Source organism: Sceloporus occidentalis, unplaced genomic scaffold, assembly GCF_023333645.1.
Source record: "Sceloporus occidentalis isolate IW3139 unplaced genomic scaffold, rSceOcc1.0.p SCAF_7, whole genome shotgun sequence".
NCBI lineage: Eukaryota > Metazoa > Chordata > Lepidosauria > Squamata > Phrynosomatidae > Sceloporus > Sceloporus occidentalis.
The window spans coordinates 63,098,564-63,123,313 of NW_028316987.1; the positions used below are offsets into that span (position 1 = coordinate 63,098,564).

The following is a 24,750-nucleotide window of genomic DNA, read 5'->3' on the forward strand; positions in this document are numbered from 1 at the left end:
CCTCAGTCATCAGTACAATAGGCAACTTGTTTTCCAGTTAATAGATTTAACAACTTAGTCAATAAACTGCATTGTTGATAAATATATTCTATAGATTTTCCTTCTTCTCTTTATTATCAGGGCCTACCAGGGTGTTCTCTGGTCAAAATTGTATTGTTCTTCTGTATAGTTCATCTGTCCAGTTAAATAAGAAAAAAGAAGACATGCTTAATCACAGTTATGCTGGATACAAAAATAGCAATGTGTGTGTTTTTAAGCAATTTTTTTTTAAAGCTGGTTGCAAGAAAGACCACTGGGATATCTTTCTTGAGGATTAACAACAGGGAATTTGCATTGCCATCTTAGTAAATCTTTCTGAGATATCTTATTTGCCCAGAGCTTGGAAAAGTTACTTTTTTGGATGACAGTTCCCAGAATATCCTAGCACAGGTAAAAAGGATGCAATCTACAATGGCCCTCTGCTCTGACTCAACCTCTTGATTCTTGCATTCTAATGTTGTAGAGTTTGGAAGAAATGTTTAGTGTCATCCAAAAAAGGACCATTTTGATTGTTTCCCACCTGTGTTTGACTTGTCACAGCTTGCTGTCCCTTGCTTCTTTTTTCTTCCTCTAACTTGGTAAGGAGCTTGGTAGTGACTGATTTGTTACATTTCCAGTTATGTGTTCCTTAAACAGATGATTGCTTCTTACACTTTCACAAGTTTATGGTCTGGAAGGTTGCTGCAGTTCAGCTCTGCTTAATAGAAGCCATATATTTTCAATGTTTAATTTTTCTTTTTAACATCTGATTTAATAATTTGCAGTTCAAGCAAAGCAATACAACACAACTACCAAGCTAAAAACAAATTAGGAACTGGCCTATTTTGCAACACCCTTGTTGTTGTTTTTTAAATGCTGATGTTACTAGCCTGCAGCATTTTAGGGAAGCATGCTAGGGACTGGCAGACCAGGGACAGAGTGTTGCATTTCAATGCTGGGTTTCGAAGAAGGGGCATCACTATTCTAGACACCTATTCAGTTTGTTTGATGGACACATGCAATTCTTGGTCCCTGGTGGTGACTGAACTGGTGCTTTAAATACAAGACCTGTCTAGTTTTCTTCCTTAAATACTCTTCCTGGTCTCTAGTAGGGGTGATAATTCTGTTCTCTAAGGGGCTCGACAGATGAGGAGAAAGGGGCAGGGAGACACCGCCCCTTTCTTCCCCCAACGGAGGCCCCAGCAACCAAATGGCACGGCCTCCGGGAGCCCTAAAAAGGGTGTGCAGGGGCGCCATTGGCGCGCTCGTGCACACTGATGACATCGGCGCAGCACGATGCTGTTTGGATGCTGTGCCATGTGTACATTATCATAGCGGCCCCCGTCTGGACAGGGGCAAGCCATGCTGGCACCCAGACAGTGCGGTAGGGCTCGGGAGCATGCAGACGTTCTGCTCTCTCGAACCCTAAAATCAGCCCCAGGCTGGCGCAAGGCACCAGTCTTTACCAGGCCTAAGTTAACAATGAGCAATTCAGCAATTTTGTTCTCAGTGTAAGAAAATCTTTTAACAGAGCAATCTTTGAAAAACACACACTATTCATAGTACTGTACTTATTCTACATAAAATTTGCATGCAGATGTGTTGCATATGTGCATTTTACTGTTTTCTGTGGAAAATAACCATGTATAAATTTTATATAGAATGCCCCAAACTGCAGTGTTTCTCATCAGTCCAGGATTCTTCTCTTAAGTATTTCTCTACACTAAAGAAACACGTTTTTCAACATTTTTAAAAAATATATCTCTAATATTCTTCTCATCTCTGCTCTCTAATTCTGTCTGCCCTAAAATCATTTTTATTAATATCAGGGCTAGGAAAAAGTACTTATTTGCACTATGACTATTCCATTAAAAGTTTGCTATCACAGGGTTCAGAGGAGTTCCCTTGGCTATTCCATCTCTTTGTTTATAGAATCCATTGTCCCACTGGAAGTAGTTTGTGGTAGCAAACTTTTACATGGAACACTTTGAAAAGCAAGCCCTGAAAACAGCACCAAAAAAACTAACAACGTGATTTCAGTATGTGGATGACACTGTCACCATTTGGAGCAACGGAGAAGATTTGTTTCTGAACCATCTGAACAACATCCACCCAAACATCCAGTTCACGTTGTGGAGGAAAAAAGGAAGGAACATTGCCATCTTGGATGTTCAGGTCATCCACAAACCGGACCAATATTTGGGCCACACAGTAAACAGAAAACATACACACAGTAACAGATATCTACACAAAAATTCCAACCATCACCCAGTACAAAAAAGAAGCACAATAAAAATACTGGTAGACCAGGCAAAAAGGATTTGTGAACCCCACTTCCTGGAAGATGAATTGAAGCACCTAGACTGGGCTGTACAGGCTAATGGTTACTCCAGCTCAGACATCAGAAAGGCTGCCTGCCAGACCCAGAAAAACCTAGAGGAGTGAAGGCAAACAACTACCTAAAGGGAAAGTATTTTTTCCATATATCTTGAAAAATCCACAAAGAACTAGTGAAATAGACTGTTTCAGAGGGTAGTGGATTATTCTTTGGAGTTCTTTTGAACTAAGGATGGTTTTATTCCCACATGGCCGAGGGTTGACTAGATGAGCCTTGTGGACCCTTCCAACTCTATGATTGTATGATTCTCTGGTATGAATGAAAAAAAGACTAGGCCCTCTTCCACTCTGCTCAGAGGGAGAAAAAGAAAGTGATTTAAAGAGGAAAACATATATTTTTGCACAAACTGTCTATAAGTCCAAATCCACTTCCAACAATAGTTGCAGAAGAATATTGACTCCTCAGATTTGTAAAGCAGTCATTGGAGGAAGGAATTTTTCCCTTTTAATTTTGTGGGATTGGAAAACATTGATTAAATGACTTTCAAAGTTAGCAAGCCCTTTTTCCCCAAAGCAGCAAATTTCCCATTTTAATTTTTTCTGCACAATTTCTCTGGGACTCAACAGTCTGGCAAAAAGCGCCACCCTGAAGGCGCAGTGAGGGCTGAGCATCCCCACGCTCTAAGCCCTTATTGCGCCACCCAGCTGCCATTATGGCACACCCCCATCCATACTTGGTGCACCATGATAATGCACGCTGAGTGCAGCGCCCAAATGGTGCTGGATGGAAGGGTTGTAATGATTTTTTTAAAATTTCATTAAAGCTTTAAAAGAATACATCAACAAAATGTGAAATAACATTTAACAATGAATACAATACATATAAGTGATAACAAACAGAGAGCAAAAGAGAAAAAAGAACAGTGAAAATAACAAGAAATTATTAAGTACACAAAAGGGCCGTAATGATGCCACGCTGTGGTGCTTATGACACACCTTTCAGCAAGCTGCTTAGAGCAGCTTCCTTTTGCTCCCTAAAGGGAGCAGATCAGCGCCGCTGCATGAGGCTGTTGTGGCACCGATCTGGGGGGGGGGGGGGAGGGCCGGCATCCAGCTGCCCATCTGTATAGCCCCTCAGTTACAAATTGTCTCAGGCTAGGGCTAAACTATTACATAGGGATGTAATTCATCATAAATTTAATTCTTGCAGGCAGAAATGAATAATGTTACATTTTGCTTCTTGTTTCAAAAGAGTTGTTGAAGACAGCATAATTTCTGAAGAACATTCATAGTTTGGGACTTGTTCTGTGCTAAACAACAATAACATCTTTTTTGCAGCTAAAACATGTTTCCTAACATTCATGCAAAGAAAATATTGCTTTCTGTGCAACCCCCCCCCCCCCCGTTTTTGTGCATAGACAAAGCTGGTGTTTTGCACAGGAAAGATTCCCCTTACAGCAAAACTTCTCTTAGGTCTTGGATTCCCCTTATCAGACACTCAGGAGACATGCTTTATGACTATTTTTAAATATATCTAAATATTCTTTCTAGCTCTACCTAGTTTCTAGGTCATGAAAGAACGGCTACAAGGAGCTGTTTGTTTCAGCTCATCCTCCCTTTGCCAATGGTATTGTTTTTCAATTGCCACCCCCATCCCATTGTCCCCTGAAAAGTCTTTACATCTAAGCAGCCTCCAGCCCCAGGAATTGAAAGAGTAGACCCACAAAATGTCTGCTCTTTCAAAAAAATAAGTTCTTTAGAACTGCTTGGGCTTAAAAAATTAATAATGAAGAAAGATCATCTTGTTTGCAAATAAAGCTTATGTATAGAAAGAACAGCTTTTTTTGCAGCCTGAATTTGTGAGACTGTGAATTATGTATCTTTTTAGTCTGACTAACCCTCCCTTTCCATGTCATTTAAGAAGCTTGCATATTCTGAATCAGATCATTGGTTCATCCACCTTGGTACTGTCTTCAAAGAGCGGAGAACTTCTTTCAGTCCAAGGGCTGGATTCAGTTTCAGAAGTTCTCATCCAAGTGGTTGGTGAAGTGAAATGGAGAGGGGTGGGAAAAAAGAAATCCTACATATTTTATCTTAGAGTTCTTACTCCTACTTGCTAAGCTTTTCCATCTGCCAGGTGATTCTACCATGGGGAGGGGGATGTGGCCTTCTGTTGAACCTCAGAGGGCCAGATATGGCTGCAAGGTGTATGGCTTTTCCCTCTTGGTCTACACTGACAAGCTCACTCTGTCTGTGTGTGCTTGTGTGCACACACACATATGCCTTCTAGTCACCTGTCAACTTATGGCAACTCCATTAATTTCATAGATGGTTTTACCAGTTCCTTCCTCTGAAATATAGCCTACACCACTAATATTCGTTAGCAGTCTCCTGTAAATGCTAACCAGGGATGACCATGCTTAGCTTCCAAAATCAAATGGGACCTGCTGTCTTTACGGTATATAGGCCCCTTTCTAGAAATTCATAGGAGAGTCTTTTCCAACCCATTGTAAACATTTGAAAAACTAAATTGGGAACCTTCTTCATATTAACTGTGTACATACCTATAGAGTTAGAGTCTTTTTTAACTGTGTACAGTAACAGATCTGATGCATGACAAAACATTGCAACATTTATACTGTGAGCATTTTAATTATGCTGGATAAAATATACATAAACAATAATTAAAAAGATTAAAACTGATATGACTGTTTTGGCCCAGCTGTTTTGTTCCATCTCAGCATTGTCATACATATGGTATCTCCTTCACACCTTTCTTCCCTCACACTGGCCTTTAGATATATAAAAATACACATAGCAGCACACACAGAGTTCCTGTTCTTCATCTGCTGCTCTAAAATGTAACCCCAGTTAGCTAGTTAAACTGCGTCTGGGTCTTAGTCAAGCACTTAGCACAATTTAAAACTGCAATGTTAAATTTCATTGGTTGGCCTTTTTATTAGATAAGGTAGAAATGAAAGCAGCAGGCAATTTAATTGGCAGTAATTTTTTTCAGAGCAAGTCATTACTTTGATGAACTTCAGAGCAATGTTTATGGCTCCTAATTAACCATGTTAGTCATTTGATTGAATAATCACTTTGGAAATGTTTCTACAATTTGATTAGAGTTTGACCCATTCTGATAGTCATAAATTAACCAATACACTTTAGAATTATAAGACTTTAGGTACTTTACAAGAAACAAAGTCTACCCAGGCATATCCCCCCTCCTTACCCAGTTCTCGATTGGTTGCTTAATCATATGGTTATACTATAGTTAACTTCAGCAGACGGCAACTTTAAAAAAGAGACTGTTGCTACATAAATTGCTATCAGCATTAGAACTTCTAAAGCCACCTTCCCCAATCTGGTGCTGTCCAAATGTTTTGAATGTCAGCACCCATGATTCCTTAACTTTAGCAATGTTAGCTGGGGCTGATGGGACATGCAGTCCATAATATGGGCTTTTACATCTACAGTAAAAGCTGTTCTAAAGAGACACCCAAGAAAAAGGTCCTAATTCTGTATAACCCTCAGCATAAGTCATATTCAGGTGTATCTCTCATAGTTTCAAGTGTATTCATCAACACTGGCCATGTTAGCTGACTCTGATGGGAGTTGCAGTCTAGAATATGAGTGGACATCCCTGAAATAAAAGATGTTCGATAAAGATAACCAGGAGACAGTTTCAAGTGTATCTGGAATAGGCACATATTCATACTTCTATATTCTAAGGCAACTATGATTAATATATGGCTTTTGGGCAAGTTTTGGATCCTTCTGATTCCCTTACTGTGTTGAAAACCATAGCATGTCTAGCCATGATATCTGTAAAAGTGTGTTTTAATCATGTATTTTTGAGTGACTTGGAATTTCAGCAAAAGCCTAGCTTGTTCTTTGCCTTTGAGTGAACTGGGTTATTATATACCTCATTTCAGAAGCACCTACTGTTTTCTGGAATTTCTTGCTGTCAGTCAGCTCATTTGTGCAGCCTGCTTATGCAAATGTGCAACATAACTATCACAGAATGAACATTGTGTCCATGTGTTCCCTCTTCTCTCCTGCCACTTCTCGTGCATGTCACAATACAGGCCTTGAACCGTACTATCCCCATGCTAGGAAAACTTGGGACTATCTGCTGGGTTATGAAATCAGGATCTATCCTAAACTATAATGCTGGGGAAAGTATTGCATACTCATAGAATCATAGAATTGGAAGAGATCACAAGGGCCATCCAGTCCACTCCTGCCATGCAAGAAAGAAAATCATAGCATTTTCTACATATGGTCATCCAGCCTCTGTTTTAAAAACCTCCAAAGAAGGAATACATCCATCCTCACTTTGAACTCCAAAGGAGATGCCATCACACTCTGAGGCAGCATATTTCACTGTCAAACAGATCTTATTGTCAGAAAATTCTTCCTAATGTTGAGGTGGAATCTCTTTTCCTCTAGTTGGAATCCATTGCTCCATGTCCTGGTTTCTAAAGCAGCAGAAAAAACAGCTTGCTCCACCCTCATTATGACATCCTTTCAAATATTTAAATGGGGCTATCATATGACCTTTTATCTCCTGCCCTTTCAACCTCATTCATCTATATATATGTGTACGCTTTCCTCTCTGTTAACGTAGCCACTTATTTTCTTATGTGGCTGATTTTGTGCAGCCCCCCCCCCCCACCCCCCAAGCCACATTCCCCTTAATTGATTTGAGAACAGAGGTTACTTACCTGGTTTCATTCAACACACAAAATGGAAAGCAACAAGCTTGAAAAGAAATTCCTATTTATATGAGCAAGAATGCTGGAAATTGGGGTTCTTGGTGGTGCAGAAGCTCTCAATATGGACAAAAACATCTCTTCTTCCAACACATTCATTGATACTGGGTAAATAATGTCTGAACAGAACTCCAGAGATTATGTATAACGGTTATTCCTCAATCTCCTGTTCATGTTTGGATAGATGCCTCCATACTGTTTCCTTGCTTTTAATTTGGGGTTGAAGAGAAGTAATGCAACACACTGTTATGTTACTATACAGGTGTTAAAGGGAAATGGATAAGGATTTGACACAGGGATGTGTCAAAGTGTGGTGGCAGATCTATACAAGGCATTTCTTCTGATCTTCCCCCAGGTTTTGTGACTTCTGCTTGTTTTGCTTGTTTGTTTGAACAACCTCCTAAAAACAATCAACAAATATTGAAATATTGCCAGCACACTTCATAGTGAAAATGAGTAATAAAGGTGTTTGGAATAAGACCATGGACAGATGAACTCTCATTGTTTATCAGCAACTGCACTTGCTTAGTGAATTCAGTGTAAAATCTCATTTTCTTCTCCATCCAAGCCCTTGATACTCATCACTTGTCAGTGAACAGTGAAATTTGGGATTGCATTTTGGAAAAGGCTTGCACACAACACTGGGCAAATTACGTTTGCTCCTATCTTCCTGCTGTTTCTTTTCTTTTCTTTTTGTTTTGATTTGTGATTCTTCAGAGGTTAATTGAAGAATCAATTGTAGTCTTATACTGAACAACATTTTAGCTATGTCAGGGAAAGCAACTCTGTGCATGCTTACCTTGAGCAAGCCTCTTTAAGCTGAGATTTACTTTGGCGTTGACCTTCATAGGTTTGTGCTGCTTGTAGTGTCTGCTTTTTACACATTAAAACTTGTATTTGCAGTTTGAGAGTTGGTGAGAAATAAGGAAACTGACCTGAAATGTCGTGCAGGCTTTATGTACTATTTTCAGTGACACTTATTCTCAAGGGGACAGAATTGTAGTTTAGCAGAACAGGCATAATTCCTTGTATATGGATGGCTAATTTATTTAAGTCATATCTATATCATGAGATGTAAGGACAGCATGCAGATAAAATCAATTTAAGCAGTTAAAACAACTTAAAACAATAAAAAAATCAAACAGACTAAAACAGATTAAACAGTTTGACAAGATAGAAGAATGTAAAAGTTAAAGGTTTTAAAACTATGTGCATGAACAACTAGAATAAATCAGCTAAGCCCTTAAAGGCATGTGATCTTGGAAATTAAGCAGGGTCAGCCCTGGTTAGTACTTCAGTGAGAAAAGCGCCAATGAATGCCAGGCGTTGTAGACTATATTTCAGAGGAAGGAACTGGTAGAAAGCATCTCTGAGCATTCGTTGCCAAAGAAAACCCTATGAAGTTCATGGGTTCACCATAAGCCAACAGGTGACTTGAAAGCACACACACAAACAGATTTTAATAAACAACCATGTTTTTCACTTGGTACCAAAGTGAAGCCAGCATAAGTGCTTATTGAGTCTCCTGGGCAGTGGGGCATTCCACAACCAGGGTGCCACATGTGAGAAAGCCATCTCCTACACATCTTTCAATCATGTATTGCTCTCCCGGGCAGAGGAGGGCCCTTCCAACAACTCTTAGTCCTGGTACAGCTGTATATAGGGATAGGCAATCCTTCACATATTAAGGCCCCAAGCCAGTTAGGGCTTTAGCTGCCATCACAAGCACCTTGAATTCTAGAAGTGTTTTGGGAAAATATTTTAATAAAAATTAATGTATGAAGCAAGAGTATGTAGCTTTGCGAAATGAATATGTTTATTCATTTATTATTTTATTTATTTATTTCAGTCGTATGTTGCCTTTCTCCCAGAAGGGACCCAAGATGGCTCACAGATAAAAACATTTTAAAAAACAACTTTGCAATAAAATTTAAAACAGTCAAAATCATCTAAAAACAGTATAAAATTACATTAAAATATACAAAAGTTAAAAGACATGACTAAAATATAGTTAATGTATTTTGGAGGGGGGAAATGCTTTCAGAAATTTAAGGTTCCGTGCACGTTAGGCACAGACCTTTATATTACTCCAAGTATTTTATTGTGGTTTTAATGTTTTTACATGGTTTTATCATGGTTTTATGGTTTTATTGATCTGAACCACCTTAGTAGGAAGGTGGTATAGAAAGAATAATTCAAAGGAGCTTGTCTCCTGGAATCAGTTAGGAAGCTCTGTATAAAACAGTATGAAATAGCAAGATAAATAGTAAATTGATCATGGGAAGAGGAATCTAGTTATGAATGCTTTCTGGACAACAAGACCCACCAGGGTTCAAGAATCTAGATTGGGTTGAGTTTGGTACATTAAGGGGTACTCACTGTCATTCCAAGATGACAGAAGCAAATAGCATATTCCCAAAACTTTTATTCATTGAACTGCTTTGAGTAAATGTGCTATTCCCCATATTATTGGGGAATATTGCTCTGAAATGCTAACTATGTGCTGATAGGTTCTCTCTCCCTGTCTCCTTTATCTGTTATTATTCTGTCTACAGCCTTCTTAATTTGATAGCCCTGTGCAATTCCAGGCACACTCCTAATATGCATTGTCTTCTTTTTCCAGAAGTGCCTAGCTGCCATTCCATTTACATGAGGCAAGAAGGCTTCCTGGCTCACCCAAACAGAACAGAAGTTAAGTATTCAGGTGTAGGTGTATGGTTTTACATTCTCCCCGTCTAAAAGCAGAATTTTCATAATTACTATAATATAAAGAAGCTGGCTGCTGTTCTCACTAAAGTTTAAAATCAAAATTGTTTAACCACACATTTCTCTTCAGCAGAATAGGAGAGTGTGAGCTCAGAGAAATGCCTAAGTCTTAGTATCTTTTTGTAAGACAGAAGAATGTGTTTTTTTATTACACTGGACATTCAGCAAAATATTTCAGTACAGCAATAAATAGAACTGCCTTTTTGAACCTGAATAATGTTCACAGTTTCCACACTCTCCCCCCCTCATTCATGCTACATTTAGTTGAACTTTTTATTTTAATTCCAGGCTTATTGTTACACCAGGTATCATAGTTGAAAACAAACTCTGGTTTGCTGAACATGCTAGCTAAACAAACCAAGGTTTCTAATTTTCCTGTTTAACAACTGACTAGCATTTGTTTTAAACCATGATTCCTGTTCTCTATATAACACCAACTCAGAGGACAGGGTGAGGAAATGAAACAGAAGTCAAAGAGAGATGGGAGAATCCATGCACTTGGGTTCTCAGGAACTTACCCATATGGTATGAAATCATGGATTAGTATTATGTGTGAATAAGAATACTGTCATTTCTTCCTCTTTCTTTCTTTCTTTCTTTCTTTCTTTCTTTTTCATTCTGTTTTCTGCTTGAACTTCCTCTGGTAATTTTTATGGCAAAAAACCATCCATGATAATTGTTTGGGGGTTTTCTATTTTGCCTAGAAAAATTACTGTGTTATATAAAGGCAGCGATGGTGGTTTTTCATAATGCAGGTTGGCATTTACTTCTCCACAAATTAACTTTTGTTACTAACTAGCACACTAGTCTGGAACAATATGACCAATTTGACATATATGTTTGCCTTGCTTGTCTGTCTTAACACTGTACATGTTAACATGTAATCTTAACATGCATTTGCTTTAAGTTATTGTACTTCTTTCCCCCCTAAATCCATTTGTTAAATGAGATTTTACCTTCCTAAAATTACAGGTTGCATGTACGAAAAGGGACCAAGACAGTTTTATGATGACACCTGTGTTGTTCCAGAGAAGTTTGATGGTATGTTACACGTATATGTGTTTCAGGCATGTGGGGGGTAGACAGTATTTTTCCCCAGCATGAAGAACAGAAAGGGGAAAAGGATAAGGGTCTTTTCTTTTTTTATTCAGTTAAAAAAAGGGTCAGCAGCATTCCAATTCAAGAGGGTTTAATAGACCATTTACTGTGTGCCCAACCAAAGGTTGACCTTTGCCTCCAGAAACCAAAGCCTGCTTTTCAATAGAATGCTGTTCTATTTTTGCAAGCTAGAAATTTTGTACCTAGAGACAACATAAAGTGCTGTAGTTCTAGCTGTTCTGAGGAGTCATAGGTGGATTTCCTTTGCACTCGATGATCACATACAGCTTGTTACTAGAGATTTATTGAAAGCTGATCCTGTAATTAACGAAGCAGAACAGAAAGCAGCTACTCTGAATTTACTGATGACTAATGCAAACTCTTGTCTTTTTTTTAATCCATGGAGAGATGAATTATGGAACACAAGTGCAACAGAGCTATTCAAGGGTTTCTGTGTGTTTTACAGAAAGCCATGCTTTGCTGAACATTGTATTAGTTTGTCTAATGAAGCTGTTGCAGAAAGAGTAAAATGTATAATATCTGTTATTTTCTAAAAATGTTTTTGTGGATGGCTAACTGGTATCAAATGTCTTATGAAATGAACCATATTCTTCTTATTACTGGATATAAATTTTAGCATGTATTCTGTGGGGAGAATTGCTAATGAGGCTAATATTGCTTTTGTAGCCTACACAATTTAGACCGGTATTCCATGTCACAGTAATTGCACTATTCTCTGGCATTTGGAGGAGTTGGTTTGCAAAACAGACAAGTTAATTGATTTAGTTGCTGATTTGGTGCAATCTCCACAGAAGTGTGTAACCAAAAATAATTTATACAGCATGAGGTAGTAAAATAGAGGCCTTTCAACTTCTCTTTCCAGCTTTACAACAGAAAAGCTGAAAGTGCATAACAGAGAACTGAACCACTGTCAGTGGCATGATTTGCACTTTGCTTTTCAAGGTAAAATCCCACACAGATTAAACCTCAAAAATAAAATAAAATAAAATCAAGGCTAGAAACTATATTTCACACAGAAATAGGTAAAGTAACAAGGTTCATACTGAGAGCTTCTCCACTATTACAGGCTGTCGAATTTGAGCTAAGTCAGAGAAGGCAATAGTGGGTCTCAGTGGGTGCTTCTTATTGTACTTCCCCATGTTATGCTGTTCAGGAATGAGGAGAATGTACATGGTGAAATACTGGCTACTTTCAGATGGTTCTACCCTAGTGCTTGTTGAGAATCATGCAAAGAATAGCAATAGCAAGTACATTTCTGTACTGCTTACCAATTTACTAAGCGGTTTACAAAGTGTAAGCTAATTTCCCCCAACAAGATGGTTACTCATTTTAGCAACCTATGGAAGGATGCCAGGCTGAGTGGACCCTGAGTCCCTGGCTGGTATTGAACTCACAACCTTGTGGTTTGTCAGTGAGTGGCTGCAGTACAGGCATTGAACCACTGCGCCACCATGTCAAGGCTCTTCGTGTATCTTTAAATGACTTTGTGAATGTACACTTTTGTTTCATAGTTTTGTACATTCAGGCTTCCCTGACCTGGTGTCCTGTCTATATAACCTAGTCAGATGGCCAATGGGGATAATGGGACTTGTAGACTAGCATTAGAGAGATAGATGCAATCAAGGCCCTGAGTGAGCAAGACTTGAGCAGTGCTATTGATGATAGTGTGACTTGGACATTTCTCATGCATAGGGTCGCTATTCTCTCGTCATTAAATAAATAATTATAAATAATTAAAATCACCATAAGTCAAAATCAACTTAATGGCAATGAATGACAAAGTCTAGCTCCAGGGCACAAGACTGGAGAAGGCAGGTTTAGTTTTAGTCAGCTATTGAGGCAATGCTCTTTATACTTTGTACATTTAGGTCATGAAATGGTAATAATATAAAAATGGGTGATTTTGCTGTAGTCAGTCTTTGAAAATATTGTTTCCCACCCTTGTTGTTGTTGTGTGCCTTCAAATCATTTCTGACTTATGGTGACACTAAAGCAAACCTATCATGGGGGTTTCTTGGCAAGATTTGTTCAGAGGGGTTTGGCTTTTTTCTTCCTCCGAGGCTGAGAGAATGTTAACTTCTCCAAGAAGCAGGGATTCCAGAGTCATAGTCCAATGCTCAAACCACCATACCAGGCTGGCTCTTTTTACCCCTACCTCATTCCTAAATTGTGTTTGGGTATGTTTGTCTTACATATGCATATATTTCAATAAGGCATAACACTTCATGGAGTCCTTACACATATCATTCAGCCTTTTGTCACATCATTTGCACACTGCCCAAGGAAATTTGACAGAGGAAAGGAAGAGCATACCACAGGGTTGACTAATAGCAGTATCAAACACCTCTTCACTCAACAATCTGGTTTTCATCCATGTTTGTCTTACCATTTACAGGTTACTTACATGTAAGAATCTAAATTAAAGAGGAAAATTGAAAACAGTGTGTTCCCAGCATGGTGCCCTCCAGATGTGTTGGCAGCACATATTGGGAAAGTGCTGTTATCCAGCACATCTGGAGGGCACAAGTTTGGGGAGGGCTACTGTAAATGTTAAGACCTGTATCTAAATAGCAATATTTTCTGTTTGCCTTAAAATGATTGTTGACAGGTAGGTGTGTTTTTAAGTAGCCTTTTCCCACCAGAATTAGAGGTAAAGATTGCTCTGAGAACAGATTTAATGCAATGCAGATTTAATTTAATGTTATGTACTGTAACATAGGACTTTAGGGTGTTTTCTAGAAAGATCCTCTGCTTTGCGTCAAAGTGGGATATGATGCATTTTTGCTTAAAGATCAAGCATTGCAGTCATCATTAGCAGGAAAAAAATTGTAATCTCACTTCTGAGCTTTTCATCTGACAATTCTGTGTGCTGCTCAGTGAGATTATCTTAAAAACTGTCTTGTGTTAAGCATTTGAGTTTTGTTGGATTTTGGGGGGGACAACTTATACATTTTTAGATTGGCTGTGTGGGATGGTTTTGTGAGGCTTTTTTCCTCCTTTGCAATTGATATAGTGCTTTCAGAAGAATTGCTAATGCACAGCTAAACCATGCTAAATATGAACCTTTCTCATATGCAAGTCCAATACGCCAAAGAGGAACTCATCTATCCGCAGGATTTGCATACCCGTACATAAAGCTCATGCTCTTTAAGTCCTAGTCAAATACTCTTGTCAAATTTCTCTTAGAAGAATTTGCATGCTTAAGGCATTTTAGTCAATGGCGTTTTGCAGATATAGAAAACATGCACTGTATTTCCAAATGAGGGTTTGTACAAAGAATTGTATACAAATGGAGTCCTTCAGATACACAAGCTGTTATAAAAATGGGTCATGCTTTTTCAAGACTAGGTCTTGCATGTCCTTTGCAAGTTAGTTTTGCATAGATCAGGACAAACAAATGAGACGGTAGCGAGAAAAAAACTGAACTGAACCATCTTCATCATAACTGCATTTTGCTAAATTGATAGTGATTTTTTTCCAGGTAACCATATAACCTGTGCTAACCTTGCTCCAAAAGGAAGGATAGGCAATGAATACCAATTTATAGGCTAGAATAATGGGCTTCCTCTATTCTTCCCTATTGATGTTAACTTACGCTGGTGATTGGTCAAATGAAATGAGTTTCAGTAAGCAGTGTTTTGTCTTTTATAGGAGATATCAAGCAGGAGCCAGGAATGTACCGAGAGGGCCCCACATACCAGCGGAGGGGCTCTCTTCAGCTATGGCAGTTCTTGGTTGCCCTTCTGGATGATCCGTCAAACTCTCACTTCATTGCTTGGACTGGACGAGGCATGGAATTCAAGTTGATTGAACCAGAAGAGGTGAGCAGTAAGCACCTAAATATCTGCTGTGCATGGTGAAAGAGTAGTATTTAATTGTTTTAGTTAAAGACTATTTTTCTTCCCGTATTTTAATCTTTAACATGGACAGAGCATTTCTTCCAGTGCTGGGGAACATGTTGCCCTTCAGATGTTGATCCCTTCAGCCTTAGCCAGCCTGGCGTTTGTGAACAGACATGCCCAGTCCTGTACAAAGTCTTGTAAAGGCCAAATGAATTGGGCCTGCAATCTATTTGATCAGTGGTGTCATTTTTCCTTTCAGGTTGCCATATTGGGAGGGGGGGAATCATAAATACTCTTATGAATATTTGTACTTGGCAGCTACCCAGCTTACTCAGGACTTAACTTCTGCCATGCACAGCATTCTAATTCTACCATAAGCCCTAAACTCTGACCTCTATCTATATTTCCTCTTTCAGTTTCCCTGACTTACCTCTTTGCTGGTATTGGCCATATATTTCTCATGATGTTAGCCATATTTTCTCATGACCACCTACAGAGCTATTTCCATCCTATTCGTGAGACTCCCTCACCTGCATCCCCATTCCAATTTAGAACAGGCCCATATAAAATGGTCCACACAGCTGGAAAATAAATCAGCTTTATGGCTCTTGAAATGTCTACATAGTCAGACTTGATCACATATGTGGTGACAAAAGTAACAGCATAAATATGTTGAAGCAACAAATACATGTCCATGCAGCATCCATATACTTTTGAGTCCACTTGTCAAACCACCTTTCTATTTCTCTCAAAAATATATTTATCTGATCGCAGTATTGGAGGCTTGTAGCATGGAAACTTAACAGTTCAGTCTCTGTTAAGGCCAAGAATGCTACCATAGCATTGTTATCAATATGAAATACAGCTGTACTATGAACATGTATCTCTCAGAGACCTTTGTATCCAGGACACTGTTGTAAACATGTTTGCAGCAATCTGGATACTAGAATTTTAGGAAACAAAGAATGGCCTGTTACAGACTGCCAAAATAAAGCTGCTTCGGGTCTCTTTGGAGATATGCTATTTAAATGATGCATGGGTCCTAAGAATCCGGAAGCTGCACCAAAGCTGCACTCCAGTGCTTAGAAATGGAGTATGGCTTTGGCGCAACCTCTGGACTCTTAGGACCCATGCATCATTTAAATAGCATATCACCAAAGAGACCCGAAGCAGCTTTATTTTGGCAGTCTGTAACAGGCCAATGTATCTATTGTACAGTGCACCCATGTTATACACAGGTGCGCTTTACGCAGCTTTCAGTCAGCTTTTGACTGTTAATGAGGGGATGAAAGCTGCGCTGGGAGAAGGGGTGGTGCATTCCGTAAGGAATAATGGGGTGCATGCCCATGGCACATGCATGCCGCTGTGTGCATGAGCCCCATTCATTTAAATGGGGCTTGAGCATAGGTGGAATTCACTTTACACGGGGGAGTCTGGAACAGATCCCTGTGTAAAGAAAGGGCAGATTGGACATACTTGGCTATAAGTCGACGTCATGTACAGGTCGAGGGAAGGTTTTAGGGTCAAAATTATGAATGTTGATATGACCCATGAAACCTAGGGGCATATAGCAAATGATGTAAAGGATGAAGCAAAGGAAAACAATGCCAGAGAATGTGCAAAAATTCAGCAGGCATAACTGTTGGTGCTCACACTAAAGGCTGGATGGATGAGAGTAGAGAGGGGTCAATGCTTCCAAGACAGATTACACTCTGGCCTTTCACCAGGGATGGCTCCTTTTTAATACAGGAATTAAAGTGCAATACATACATTAACCTGTTGACTGAGGCTTTTTGGGGTTAACTTTTTGACTAAAATTTCTAGACTTATGACTGGGTATATACAATATATACACTGTTGCAGTCATTTGATACCAAATCCTAGAATTTGTAGCTGAATGAGATGCTTAAAATTTAGAATTTAGTGTTCTAATATTGTAGTTCTGGGGAAGGCAGTAAAGTGTCCAAGCAGAAAATTTTAAATGTCAAGATCCTTCAGGATAGAGCCATGGCACTTAAAGTGATATCAAACTTGCTATAACTGTGTGATGTGCATACACTTTGTTTCCTATTTGTGCTGGAATCTGGGATGGCTGTCTCAGCAGTGTTCTGGTATAAATACTCTAAATAAATTACTAAACAGTCAAAGCCCAAGCAATACATTTATCTAGCAACATGATGTGCAAGGGAAGAAGCATTGAGGAGGATTGAGGCTATTGCAGGTCTGAACTGCAGAGATTGGTTAGGCTATGCTTGTAATAGGCTTGCGAGTTCTGATTCAGAACAGTACCATCTACTCACAAGAGAGAGTAAGGTACTGAAAAAAAAAATAGCGGGGGGGGGGGGGAAACCATAAAGGAGAAAATTGTAAAATAGCTCAGTGAAGACTGAGTGTGCTTACTGGGCTTGGGATATTGACTGTTAATGAGGGGATGAAATGGAGTATCCTGGCTGGCTGGAAACCTGAGCAAAAGCACTCCACACAGAAACATTTTTTGCCAACTGCTTATGTGTCATGGAATAAATCCAATGCTCGAATGTGAGATGACTGGATTAGAAAACCTTTTGTTTATGTTTTTGACCCCAGATCTGCCTTTCCTTAAAAAAATATAGGTGACAATAAGAACTGCTTGTCAAATGAGCTTTAACAAATCAGTGCTAATCTCTTTCTGTGGCAGGTGGCACGTCGCTGGGGGATTCAGAAAAACAGGCCAGCCATGAACTATGATAAACTTAGCCGTTCACTTCGCTATTATTATGAGAAGGGAATCATGCAAAAGGTGAGCTGTTAATGTGGCATCAGATTTCATTGGAATGCTGTATATTATAAACTGGTTTATAATGGCAAGCAGTTATAAATGTCATTATTCCAAATGGTTTGTTGCCAAATATACAGAGATATTGCAAATATTTAAAATGTTATCTCTATTTCCTTTCTCCTCTATTAGTTCTAAATCTGTGGATTCAGATCAGAATGTGGGGGGAAATAATTTGGTTCCATCCAGAATCTTCCTGGTACTAGAGTATTCTGGGAGGTGGCGTACAAAAAAGTTAATTTTCTTTTATTCACATGTAGACTTCACATTTGGGAAAATTATAAAATCAAATACTTGGATTGGAATTTATGTTTAGCTCCTTTGAATATAGCCCAACAGATTAGTCCAAACACCATTTATTTAGTAGATGCACTTTCTTTTGTCCTACCCTTCCTCCTAGGAGCTCTATACAAGGTTCTCTATTCACCTAGATCTTTTTCTTTATGAAAAGCCACAAAATACACTAGGTTAAGAGGTTAGAGTGACTGCTTGAAACTCACACAATGAACTTGGATCACCCCATCCTACATCTCCACTGTAACCACCACAACACATTGTTTTTTACATATGATAGAAGAGTATGCCTTCATTTGGCACACTTATTTTTATTAAAACATTTGTGGTACTATTCATCCTAAAGGTAACTCTGAATAAAAATGTGCTTTAAGTAATCAACACAGAGAACATCATCCTAGCCCTGTTAAATTCCACAACTTTACCAAATATTTCTACCCCTTTATTATCAACAGTGGGTCAGGTGACAGTGAAAGTAAGTGACTTATAAATTTGAAGATGTTTCTAGTTAATAATTGTGGGGCACAAGTGCCTTAAGAATAAAAAATGGACAAGGCTTTTACTTGTTTGGGGGAATTTTTAACTTGTAAATGCACCCAGAGCTTGGAAAAGGTTTTTGTTTTTAACTTTCTGGATAACAGCCTCCAGAGTTATTGGAGGATTCTGTAAGATCAAATTCAAAAAGTAAATTTTCAAGCTTTGAATGTACCATATATATTTGCTGCAAATATGTAAGCATTCTATGAAGCATGGCCAGGCTGACAATCTACCTATGAAGGGTTGTTGTTGTTGTTGTTGTTGCACTGTGGCAAGTATTTGAGCAAGTAACTGGAGTATCCTTGCTTTTCTCAGCCTGTTCCCTTCCAAGAATAAACAAATTCTTTTCTGTGGCATAGAGAGACTGAAGGGTGGGCAAAGGGATGGATTAACTGTGATGGAGGCACCACAGTACTAGTTGCCTAACTAGTAGAAGACATCCCAATTCTCTATGAGACTGCTGTTTGGTAGGACATATGCTTTGCATGAAGGGAGTCCTTGGTTCAGTCCCTAGCATTTCTGTTTGGGCTGGGGGAAAACTCTTCTCTTGAAACACCAGAGTGCTGCTACCACCCAGTGTAGGCAGTACTCAGCATGACAAACCAATGTTCTGCCTCTGTATAAGGCAGCTTCCTGGGATTCCAAGCATAGAATTGTTGCATGTCTTTTTCAGGTCAACCCCAAGTGCAATTATAAAATGACTACACAAGATAATGGCAACTTTTTAAACATCAGAATTAGTGGATCTTTAGTCATATTCCTTTGTCAGACAAATACTCTCACAGAGCTGTTTGTTGCTTCTCCAGCACGCCCTTTTTTCAAGTTGCCAGTTCTGTGAAGAGAGGACACCTTTTGTATATTTCAGTCTGGTGAATCATAATTTTACATAATTCATCTTTTCCCTTCTCCTGTGTGCTTCTCTAATGTTGTTCCTAAGGTTGCTGGAGAGAGATACGTCTACAAGTTTGTTTGTGATCCTGAAGCCCTCTTCTCCATGGCCTTTCCGGACAACCAGCGCCCTTTGCTGAAGACTGACATGGAACGTCATATCAACGAAGAGGACACTGTGCCTCTGTCCCACTTTGACGAGAGCATGGTCTACATGCAAGAAGGAAGCTGCTGTAACACCCACCCTTACAATGAAGGCTATGTGTATTAACCGCAGTGACACTAAAGAATCCCTTTTCCTCTGGCCCATTCCCCCCTGCCCTCCAAAGCTTCTCCTCTTTCATGAGACCAGGAGGAAAGCTGAATCCCCTTCAGTTGGTTTTGTAAAAAATAATAATGAAAAAAGATTTTTTTTTTACAAAAAGAATAAAATAGTACTATAAAGGGGCTTCTCCTGTTGCATTACTCCTATGGTCTGCCATGGACAGTGCACTTTATTTGAAAGGGGAGGATTGGGATCTAATGATTTATTCTTTGGAACAAGAAGAAAAAGGATGGGTCTGCTTTTCTTTTTTCTTTTCCTCTTTTAAGGTTGGGAATGGAACATACAAATTTAAAATAGAAAGCTGTATCATGTCTGTTTTTGTTTTGTTTTGTTGTGTTTCATACAAAGCTTAAAGACTATTCTACATGTTTTGGGGCATAGTACAGTTAATTCTAAGTGTGGTCAATAACCATTTGTACATTATTTGGGGAATTTTCTTCCATGGGCACTTTTTCCTCTCCTGTTGCCTCGCCTTATTTTCTTCACTTTGAAAAACACACAGGGAGATAATGTAACTGAATTGATTCATCTAGTGCAGTGATGTCTACAAGGATGGAGTGACTCTTTGAGGGTTTAAATGCAGGAAATTAGGGGTGCAGTTCTTCACTAGTATTATTCTTCAAGGAAGCAATAGATAATTTTAGCAAATGTTTTCCTGCTCTCCTAAAAAATGACATTTTTGAAAACTATTCACAATTTGGGACTCATTCTGCACAATATTAACATACAAAATTACAGTTCTCCATAGGAAACAGCATTCATTTCTCTGCAGAAATATTCTTGTACAAAAGTTTCTGTAGTTGGGGACTTATCCTAAGCAAAATTTGCACAAAATAACATTTTCTGCACAGAAAATACCTCTATGCAGAAATATTATTTCCTGCACAGAAAATATTGTTTTCTATGGAGAATTTTTTTTAGTAAACATGTGCAGAATAAGATTCTCAATTACAGGTTTTGTTTTTGTTTTCATAAGTACTGTGAAAAGGAGTTCATTAGAAAGATAGACATTGGTCTAATAAAAAACTTTGAATTTGAGCGAAGCCAAAATTGACTCCATCTAGGGCTTTGTGTGTTTAATTTTTATCAGTCTTGAGTTTGATTACCTGTGTATTCAACCATGTTGGTGTGGAAATGGCACTGACATCTCTTTTTTTCTGGGAAGCTCCTCAGCTTTAACATCAATATGACAGGCACAGACAATGTTGCATTCTTAATCTGGTAATAATTGTCCCTATTAAATTTGACTTATGCAAATAGGAGAGGATTTTATTTTAGTTTACTTTGACTTTTTGTTTTACAAAACTCCCCACTCCCATATAAGGAACAGAAAGAACTTGAGCTTTAAAAATCAAGTATGTGGTGAGGGAACAACCTAGAACCCTGTGTATGTAAAGTGTTCTCTCTGTTACTGAACGATGAGCCAATGATTGCAGGTTTAGGAGCCAGCATATCACTGTACCTTTCTGATTTTATTCTAAAAGCCAGGTTTTTGTATTTTGCCCTTAAAAAACCATATGCATAATCCATCATGCTGCTTTGTGTTTGTTAATGGGTCATTAAGGAAAGTATTCACTCTGGACTGAAGAGCACAGTTCCTGGCTTGAAACTGCAAATTGCAGGGTGGCAGCTTTGCTTCTTGTATCTGGTGCCATCTTGCTATGCAAGTACAGCACATTTGATCTTTTTAGACCTTTCAATACCCACCTGAGTATAATAACTACATGTGCTGAAACATCTTGAATATCATTTCAACATTAAATACAGGATTGTGATCACAGAGAAGATCTATTGCGTCCTTCCATTTGCTTTGGTGCATAAATAAGTTATTTAATCAATAGGAATTAACTGTACTAGTTCTCATATCTCATTATGCTGTTTAGACCACAGCGCACACTCCTTGAGCAAAATATCCAATACACAACATAGGTACTTTAGTAATTATTAGACATGGTACCCATTAATATGCATTTAAACCTTTTACTGCTGTGTTATGTTGACAAACATATATACATACTAGATAATGCTAATGCTTCTGCTGCTGTCTTATTTCTGTAATATTATCTTTGCTGACTTTACTATGCCCATTTATAAGCAATGCTGTAACTACAGGTAGCATATCAGGACAAAATAGATGACTTGAACCATTTATTGCTTAGGAAAAAAAGCTTATGCCACAGCTGTGCTATAAGCAGCTTTTATGCGCATTGAGAAATGAACAGTAAGCCTGAGTTTGCTAAGAGGAGCTCTGCGGAACTTTTTATAACTTTTAGTAAAGCACAGACTCTACAAACCGTCAAGAGCATATGATGAATTTGCTGTATAATGTTGTAGTGCTGGCACTGATGCTTATCAATCAACTTTGTTTTGGACACTAAATGTACATGTGATCAGATGTTTGGAAGACCATTTCAAGGTTCATTTTTATTTTATTTAAAAAAAAAATTTTTTTAATTTTTTAAATTTGCGGAGGCTAATGTCGAAAACAAGACACACACCTTATTCTACTTATAAAATTAAAAGAAAAAAGAAGATTTAAATATTTATGATCACCTTTTCTTGAAACATTGTGTTTCCTAGTTTGAAAAGGATAGAAATGAGGCTTGAGCTGTCCAGTGAGTATTTTAAACAGTGAATCTTCAAAATAGGCTACACACACACACACACACACACACACTTTGGCAATTGTTATCAACTCTAGAAGAAAGGCAGGAATAGGAGTCCATAAACATTAGCCACAGAAATAATATTTCATTGTAAATGACATGATATCAAAGATGCCTTGAGGTGGTGATTTACTTTGCACTCACTGTCGATCAGGAAACCAGTAAAGCTATAAATTATTTATTATGCAATTCATTTCAGACTAATGAGTGTGAGCCACTATAAACCACACAGCTGTAGAAAAAGCACACTGGTTATGCATCTAGAATACACCAAGAAGCATACGATGACTTAACAGGTGCATGTATATAAGTTTAGGGCATGCTACCCTTCCAAAAAATGGACTCAATGGAATGCCCTTTAATTATTCCCACCTCTAATCAATAGCACGAATACTACCATTGGCATAAAAATGAATGAAATAAAAGTACCCATTGATGTAAACAGGTGGCTTTAACCTGTTTCTTGGGAAACTTGCTCTTCCTTGGAACCTTGCCTGTTGGTAGCAGTGGGGAAGAACTTCAGTTTATTTTTAACCAGAATTTACAAAAATACCAATGTCAGATTTCAATATGTCAGATTTTGCTTCCTTTCTCAGCCTTACCTCTTCTGCTATAAACCATTTACCCACCTTGCTTTATAGCAAACTGGACAAGCGCCTGGCTTGATCTCGATGTTCTACACATCCATAGAGTGATGAAAGGACCCAGTGGTCCTTATTAGCATCCTGCATCCTTTGGATCTGCACCTGGAATGGGTTTTTTTAGCACCTAGGCATTCTTTGGTGGGCAGGTTAATCTGAAAAATATTCCATGAACATTTTATTTTATTGTGCAAATTTCTGGTGCATGCGCCTAGAAGGGAATCGTTAGAGAAATCCAGATTAGGAAACTATATGCTGCTTTTTTCATTGAATTAGAGCCCTGAATGTACAAATCCACCCACCTCCCGTTAATGAAGTTCTGCAATTGCTTTTGGTTCATCAGTACTGGCACAGTGTGTCTTGACAGGACAGTGTGTCTTGTTAAGACAAGTATATCTGGTGAATGCAATTGATGATTTTAAAAAGAAACTGATTCAACTGTCTAAAGAATATTTTTAATAAATTATATATGCTGTATAAGGTAGCAATTCACTGTAAAAAACAAAACAAAAAGGAGGCAATTCCCCCACCATTGAATGAATTCCCAGGGCAAAAACAAACAAAAAAGGTTGTATGACAAGTTGTTATATGGAATTGTTTAACCCTTTTGAAACTGTATCTTTTTAAAGAGTTTATTTTAAGTTCTGTTCAAATTCCACATTTTTCCAGGTAGATAAATAAATCTGGCAGCTGATTTCTGAAAGGTGGTTGTTTGGATTTCTAATGACTTTGTTCATTTCTTCATTGACAATAACTAAAATATTTGCTAGAAGAAAGCAAAAATAACTTCCATTGCCCTCTCCAAAACAGCATAGCAAGTAAAAGACCACCATTTTCCATTGGTATATCATCTTTATAGTATATAAGTCACTAAAGAAAATGATAGTGGGTGAAATTTCAGGTAGGGCTCAATGGTGGCAGTATTTTTAAAATACAAAGATGTAAAGCATGATAAATAGAGATTACTTGGTCATAGCCCATGGTGGTCTGCCAAGTGGGAAAATGGCTAATACGTTTGGTCAGCTGTGGATGAAGACATGTAAGAGTAATTTGAACACTCATAACAAATTCTTCATTCTTTACAATTTGATTTTGCAGCTGGTAGTACACCAGAAGACCAAACACTGAATCAGTGCATAAGTTAAGATTTAGTCCTGATCCCATTTGGTGTGTCAGGTATTTATGACTTTAATATTAGAAGCTCGTAATAATATACCCTTGTTATGTGCCCTTGAGTCATTTTAGACATATGGCAACCCTACAGCAAACCTATCATAGGGAGTTCTAGAGCTGAGAGTGTGTTACCCAAGATCACCCACTGGGTTTCTGATGTCGAGAGCTACAGTCCAGTGCTCAAACCACTAAACTATGCTGGATGTCCTCGTATCCAGACCTAGGCCCAGAACATACGGTCCCAGAGGCCACTCTGGCTGCATTCAGGCCAGTACCATGGTGACTGCATGTCCTGTTCCCAAAGTGGGCCACTGCCATGGTCCCAAAGGCCACCAGCAGGAGTAGATTTAATTCATTCCTTAAAGGTCTGGCTCTTGCCCCATAAACACGGCCTCAGTGTGGCTTCCAGATGCTTTGGGGGCATGCATCATCTAAATGCCATGCCCTCAAAGAGCAGCCAGAATCCTCTTTATTTGGCCCATGCATTTCTGGCCATAGTCACATGCAGGAAGGAAAGTGTTGGTAGTGTCACAGGTACCAACCAATGTGCA

The 24,750-nt window shown here is 38.6% G+C and overlaps 1 protein-coding gene across 4 annotated transcripts in view; it reads left to right on the forward strand.

Annotated features, from left to right (window-relative positions):
• The window catches only part of ETV1 (ETS variant transcription factor 1), an 88,473-nt gene extending 63,869 nt beyond the window's left edge, over nt 1–24,604 (forward strand). For all 4 annotated transcript variants that reach the window (XM_089533140.1, XM_089533141.1, XM_089533142.1 and 1 more), the window contains 5 exons: nt 9,757–9,823; nt 10,870–10,940; nt 14,670–14,839; nt 17,538–17,639; nt 19,444–24,604. In XM_089533140.1, coding sequence (XP_089389266.1) covers nt 9,757–9,823; nt 10,870–10,940; nt 14,670–14,839; nt 17,538–17,639; nt 19,444–19,665 — 632 coding nt within the window. In that variant the 3' untranslated portion in view covers nt 19,666–24,604. The remainder of the gene's footprint in view (nt 1–9,756; nt 9,824–10,869; nt 10,941–14,669; nt 14,840–17,537; nt 17,640–19,443) is intronic.
• Nucleotides 24,605–24,750: the final 146 nt, after the last annotated feature.